General features: G+C 33.7%; 1 protein-coding gene across 1 annotated transcript in view; it reads left to right on the plus strand.

The window, feature by feature from the left end:
• The window catches only part of LOC149784063 (uncharacterized), a 74,744-nt gene extending 69,444 nt beyond the window's left edge, over window positions 1–5,300 (plus strand). Inside the window, exons 22-23 of the mRNA XM_089932162.1 lie at window positions 184–277; window positions 1,983–5,300. Of these exons, the coding sequence (XP_089788288.1) occupies window positions 184–277; window positions 1,983–2,115 (227 nt within the window). The 3' untranslated portion in view covers window positions 2,116–5,300. The remainder of the gene's footprint in view (window positions 1–183; window positions 278–1,982) is intronic.
• The last annotated feature ends 2,109 nt before the right edge of the window (window positions 5,301–7,409 follow it).

Genomic DNA, 7,409 nt, shown 5'->3' on the forward strand with positions numbered 1-7,409 from the left:
AGACAAGGCAATCGAACAATATATCTATATTTTGTTTTTATGCATGTGCGTGTGTTAGTACATCTTTTTTATATCTATGCATACCTATGTCAATCTAAACATCTAAAGTATTTCAAAACCATTGACTTTTCTCTCCTCTGCCTGTCCCTAATTATAGCTTATTATATATCTCTGTTCATACAGGCCAGACTCCGTATCCCAATATCAAGAGCCGTGACCTATCTGCAAGATTGAGAAAAGGAGAACGTCTTCCAAAACCAGAGCTATGCGATGACACGTACGTTTTATATAAACCTCCGGGTTGAGATATATCATAATAATCAAGCTGTAATGAATAAGTCAGTTTTTATGTCATTAGTATCATAAATTGAATACGATAAAAATTATAGACTACTTTTAAACTTATTATACAACCACAGTTAATGCCATGCTATAAGTGAAAGATAATAGTATATACGATCACAGTTAATGCCATTCTGTAAGTAAGAGATAATATTATATACAATCACAGTTAATGCCATGCTATAAGTAAGAGATAATATTATATACAATCACAGTTAATGCCATGCTATAAGTAAGAGATAATATTATATACAATCACAGTTAATGCCATGCTATAAGTAAGAGATAATATTATATACAATCACAGTTAATGCCATGCTATAAGTAAGAGCTAATATTATATACAATCACAGTTAATGCCATGCTATAAGTAAGAGATAATAGTATATACGATCACAGTTAATGCCATGCTATAAGTAAGAGATAATAGTATATACGATCACAGTTAATGCCATGCTATAAGTGAGAGATACTATTATATGCAATCACAGTTAATGCCATGCTGTAAGTGAGAGATAATATTATATACAATCATAGTTAATGCCATGCTGTTAAGTGAGAGATAATAGTATTATACCCTTATGATGCATAAATTGTCACACGTTACTTGTATTCCTTTTCTTTCAAATTTGTATTCACATTATCTTTTTATACAGCTTCGTGCTTGTGAAATGCATACCACTGTAGTGAAATCGTACATTAATGATGATTTCAGATCAACATCCTAATATTCGCCATTTGTGTAATCACCATCACCATTATTGTCAAAGAAAGTGTCATTAGTAATGAAGAGAGAGAGAGAGAGAAAGAGAGAGCGAGAGCACAGTAACAACAGATTGTTGTAGTACATGTGTTGTTGCTTAGTGGAAGCAGAAACTAGAAGTAAATTTGGCCTTCAGCGGTGTCTACTATGTTCTGGTAATTGATAATCGATGCTGCGATACTCCGTTCGTTAATAATATATGTTAGGATACTCCATTAATTGATAATCGACAATCAGTTACAATGTTTCTGCAAGGTTACAACAACAACAAAAAAAAAAAAAAAAAAAAAAAACAAGACTTACTCGTGGTATGGAGGTGGCATACTATATTATCTAATCGCTACCACGTATTACTTGTCTTGTCTGTATCATAACATAAACATAAATAAATCCCATCAAAATATTATCATTGACGTTCCATTATAAAGAATTATCTTTATTGTAAAATATGAATACGACAAAGCTTCTTGTACAACGGTCTTATTGTTATTATATAAAATAACATTATTATCACCTTTGTCCTTATTATTTCTGGTTGTGTGTGTGGGTGTGGGGGGTGTGTGTATGTGTGGGAGAGAGAGAGAGAGAGAGGATTACGTTAATGAAGCATCCAAAATATTAATTAGTTTTTATTAATTGCCATTTTATTACTTACTATATGATTGATTCGTATTCATGTGAAACTGTCATATATTCTGTACTAAATTGTTTTATACATTTAATTATTCTGGTATATCGATCCCTTCCTTTATAATATACGCTTTCAACTACAAGCCAAGGTACATGTTCCAATGAAGAAGTTATTTTGTTGTGAACAAGGTGTTAATCATTCTCAGCCATCATTGCAGATATCAGATATTCTTTTCTTTCCTGATAGGTGGTATGGTTTGATGCAGAGAACCTGGACTAAATCCCCAGACAAAAGACCAACATTCACTGAAATGAAGGAGGAGCTTGGACAGTTGTTCACCCAGCCTGCCGGAGATGACTTTTACTACTATAAACGCTAATGAATATCAAGTCATTTTCAGTACCATTATTTTCTAGTTAATACGATGCTTAACATGTTGATTTTTCATTAAGGTTATATTTAATACCAATGGGATATTTTTATGCTTGCAATCTTATGTTCATTTCAAATATTAGCTTAAATATAAATTCTGAGACTATTTTATTACCTAGGTATCTGTACGTTAGGTTGGTACAGTGATATCAAGTGTATCATACAACCTTTGTATTATTTTGTGATCCTGTAATCGATGGATGTATTCTGTGTAAATATTAGGTATTGTGAACAATGAATAATAAAACAGATTATGATATACAAGTAGTTCCATTTAAACAGTTCAAACAATTTAGGTACTATACCAGTACATTTTCTAGGTTACCATCATAGAACACATACTTCAAGGTACTGCAAACGTTGATAAATTGTATTATGTGCTACTAATACATTTAACTCGACATATAAGTATCAGTAATCATATGAATGAATCAAAACAAGTTTTCAGCATTGTACCTAATCATATGAATGAGTCAAAATAAGTTTTCAGCCTTGTAGCTAATCATATGAATGAGTCAAAATAAGTTTTCAGTCTTGTACCTAATCATATGAATGAGTAAAAATAAGTTTTCAGCCTTGTAGCTAATCATATGAATGAGTCAAAATAAGTTTTCAGCCTTGTACCTAGTCATATGAACGAGTCAGACACTTAACACCTCAATAATATGAATGCTACTTCACGTGAATGTTCAGGATCAAAGAGATCTAACTCTATTTGGAGCTTTATCATGCAATCTAGCAAGCACGGTGAAGTCGTCCTTCCTGCCATCCTTAAAGAGCATAAACAGGACATATTTTTATTTATATATTCAGGGCTAATTTTAGTAGAGAATACATCTAACAATCAAAATGATAGAATAAAACAAAAACGATTAAAACTGTACCTATCAGAATGCTGCCTAATATTTTCTGAAAGCATTTCATGCCGTTTTAAATTATAACATTTATTAAAAGTATTTAACGAAACTACACGTCTATAAGCAAAACAGTAGGAGTTATGACTTGCTTGAATGACTGATTAAATTTTGCGTTGCTTGCAAAACATGTAGTCCAGAGCTGCCTCACCTTTAAAGTGACATATAGTGGATTCCTGTCGCAATTTGCCGACTATATTTAATAGGATACAAATCCTTCACAGGATGTTGTACTTAAAGACTTAAATTCGATACACCCATCATGTGCAATGTTAATTTTGATTTCCTGTAACTGGTTTTGTGTCCTTTTTACATGTTTAAGTTGTATTGAACAGATCTGGGAGCAAACGTTGTCCGTAATCGATATCCAATATGTGCTTGGTATACGACTCGTTTCAACCTTCGCAAGGCCAAGTGAGTTTTGTATGCTTGAAACATATAATGAAAACAATATTCACAAAGACAGACCTAGGTCGTTTTACAGTGGCAGTGTAAAATGTTACATAATAAAACCATATTAATATATCTACTTTTCAGTCAAAAATAACGAGCCTTAATAAATATTTTGCACTTCGAGCATCTCGTTTCCAGAGTACATTGCCTTTGCAATATTGAAATTGATTAGGCTGAATTAAAGATCACTTGAAGTGTTAAATAGAGTCCTTATGGTAAAAGCACAATTGAACTTACTAATTAGTGCAATGTAGCTATAACGTATATATGAAATTCTTTCACTTTTGACATCTGCTTCTTTCAACTATCAAGTAACAGATTAAAATTTCGTAGATTGTCCCTGGTGCTCTTTCTTTAGACCATACTAAAGCTGTCGGAGGGCACAACTATTGAAACATCAAACACTTTCAATTCTTGTCAAGTAGCTACTTTGCAGGTATTGTAAAATTTAAACACTTTGCTGTATACTTAACATATATTACGCGTTTCATGGAGCAGTAACCTGATATCCCCAATTCCTGAGATGTAAAGGTACTACAACAAACATAAAGATATTATTTAAAACCCTGATACATACATATACAACTCAATGTGACAAGAAAGACATCCAATTTATCATGATGTGAGTAATATAATCTGAATCATGCAGACCATTTGACGTTGAATACATTTAAAAACCTTTTATATATTATATGTAATTATTTCGTTTAGTATTTATTCAGTCTATTTACAAGTAAACTTCAATGTTGTACATATGATGATTTTCTTTCTTTATGACAAAATGCGATTTCAATTTTATGAACTGCCTTGGATAACGTTCTATTACCAATTCAGATATCTGCGTTCATTTCTGATTAGCCCTGTTTCCATCGCACTAAAATCTGTGCATTCTACACAGTCTCGAATTGAGGTGAATATTATGTAGAAAATGTACACCGAAAGGAAATTCACCATCACATTAGTATTGCTGTGAGTATACCGAATTCAACAACAATTGTTACTATACAGGTAAAGCATATATGACCAGTTGTGTATTGTTCTAGTAACTGGACCGATTTTCCTGGACTCAGCTAGTGAGATTTTCAGATCGACATTTTCGGCATGTTTCGCACCATATGCTTGCATCCCTTGTGGCATAACTGGTAAAGCACGTGCCATACAGAACAAAGAAAAACTATAAATATAGGCTGATTATTGTTCATTTGAAGTTTGTAAGAACGAGAACTTAAGTGCATAAAAGTTTGAATTCAAAATGGAGACTCGGGTAGACGTTTTATAGAAAATATATTACTTATGTCTAATTAGTTAATGTTGAAAAGTCTGAAAATCTCGAAATTGTTCCGTTTCTGAATTAATTGTAAATTTTCGATAGGGCCTAAGTTGTCGGATCTGATGATCTGAAATGTATTAAGATAAATAAGTTCTGCCCCATTTAACCCAAGGAAATAAAATGTGTGCATTTTGTTTCAACTTTTGAATTTTTATTATTATTTATGCCCATTACAATATATTTCTATGCAGCAAATCTGATATGTATGAGGTCTAAAGTACTTACATCATCTTCCTTGTTGACCATTGTTGTAAGTCATGCTTGGTACGGTGCAAAGTAAATGAATGGCACAATATCTGTTTATCATTGCCATTGAGAACGTTTGCTTCAGGCATCTATCAGTTATGGAATTAGGAAGAAAGAACAGTAAGTAAGAAAATATTGTTGAATTGATTGCATGTCTTAATTTGCTTTCATTAAACATATCTAGCTCTGTTTCCTCTTGGACTCTTTTTTTAGCCACTTCCTGAAAGAGTAATGGGAACGCAATCACACTCGACCCCATGGAAGCATATTTGAATGCGATTATTACTTCTCTACATGCCGGGGGACATGTTCCTGGCCCGTAGGATACCTCACTATATCAATACACGTTTCGTGAAGATTTTTAATATTTGCACAAAATAGAAAACATTCGAGATTTGCAGTAAGAAATGTCTCGGTAGTATGCATTCCAACTAGAAAATAATTGATATAATTTTAATAATATCATAGCAAAAAGAATTAGAGATCCTTTGTACAGAAATGGTAAGTAGTATACATTTAAGGTGGCAGCACAAGATTTGCATGAGAACTTAAATGACACTGAATAAATTTGAAGGAGGTCTTCATTCAAAAGATATCGAAGGTAGCTCTTAAAAGTATAGCAAACCTTAAAGATTTCATTTAGGAAGAGACCTACCCTGGATAAAGAGCCATGCGTTTAGAATTTTTGTAGTAGTGAACACAACTTTTAAATATATAGTCGTGGTACTTGTTGTTGTTCTAGGGTTTAACGCCATTTTTCAGTACAAGATAGGCTATACATGGCGGCCAGTATAACTTGGAGGAAGAACCCTGGAAAACCCAGAGAAGAACCACCGACCCACGAGAAGCTACTGACAGGCTTTCCCACATACCCACGCTAGCCGAGCCTTGGACTCGAACCCACACAGACAGAGGTGAGATGGGAGTGATCCAGAACGGTGAGCGCTTTAGACCATTTGGCCACTCTGGGCCCCCTGTCGTGGTACTAAGCAAACGTGAAATAGATAATGTAACTAACATTAAGTAGGCAATATGCGTTCAAATTATGTCAGGAAATAAACGAAAGTACCAGACAGATGTTTGACAGAATTCGCTATTTCGCATTGCGCATAAAATATTATCAACCACCAGGAGAAATATTTAGTATATATATTTGAATGAATGGGTTATGAACCGAAACAAGACCGTTTAAATGAAAACAAAGTTGGTTAATGACTGCTATTTCTATGCTCCGGTGATAAAGTTGCACACTGTCAAATACAAACACCAGAGACCGAAAAAAACAATTATGTATGACCGATTGAAAGGAAATACATAAAATGTGGAATCCCTTGCATGACTGAAACGTCCCATAGGCAACGTAAACAGTAGCGCGACTAACAAACTATCAATTCAGTAAGAATAACTGAGATATAAAAGAACGGCATGCTGGCATGTTAAAAACGTACCCAATTAATATAATGATATACAACATTACTATATAAAAATAAAAGATTTCACACACTTGGTGCCATTGCATAGTAATAGATATCACAGGCAGAAACACATTTAATTAACATTTATGTCATTTTTTTCATTGCACAAAAAGAATTATCAAGCGATAATTGAGTACATTGCAATATAAATAATGCAATAGAACCTCTAAAACTAGACGTACCAATTAAAAGTTTAAAAGGTTCTTCTGATTTTGACATCATCGATTTGCCAGAGACAACCTACAGAGTTGGTATAATAGTGATTGTCAAAGGACACAATATAATATACTTTCCTGGCTTATTATATCAGAGGCAGTATGTGTGAGTGAAAGTTAGAATCAAAACATAGTGTTTGCTACTGACTCGTTCGACTATATAGCAGTTGCCTATTAATTACGTACAGAGCCGACAAGGGGTGGGGGAGGTGACAACCGGTGAATTTATCCCCGGGGCCCAGGCCAGTAAGAGGCCATGCTCAAACGACACTTTTTAATTTTATATAAGAAAAATTTTGTTTAAACAAGAACTAGGATAGGCCCGGGTGTTTCTTACCCCCGGGACCGTGTTCGCTCTCTACGGCCCCGATTACGTAGATAAAGCGACCCAGAATGATAGGTATTAATCATTCAAACCAGCTAAAAGAAACATATTTCATCCAGAATAATGCTATATTGGCTCTATTTTAAGTACTTTGCCACAAACTAAGTTACCTCCTTTGAGCACATAGACTAAAACTTCTTTTTAGTTAGAGACTATTACATCTCTACGCTATTCATATTTCCAAAACCGGAGTGATATTTCTTGTTTCTACAAGGAACTGTAG

The sequence above is a fragment of the Sinohyriopsis cumingii genome, chromosome 14 (genome assembly GCF_028554795.1).
Source record: "Sinohyriopsis cumingii isolate HCF-2022 chromosome 14, ASM2855479v2, whole genome shotgun sequence".
In the NCBI taxonomy this organism is placed as follows: Eukaryota; Metazoa; Mollusca; class Bivalvia; order Unionida; family Unionidae; genus Sinohyriopsis; species Sinohyriopsis cumingii.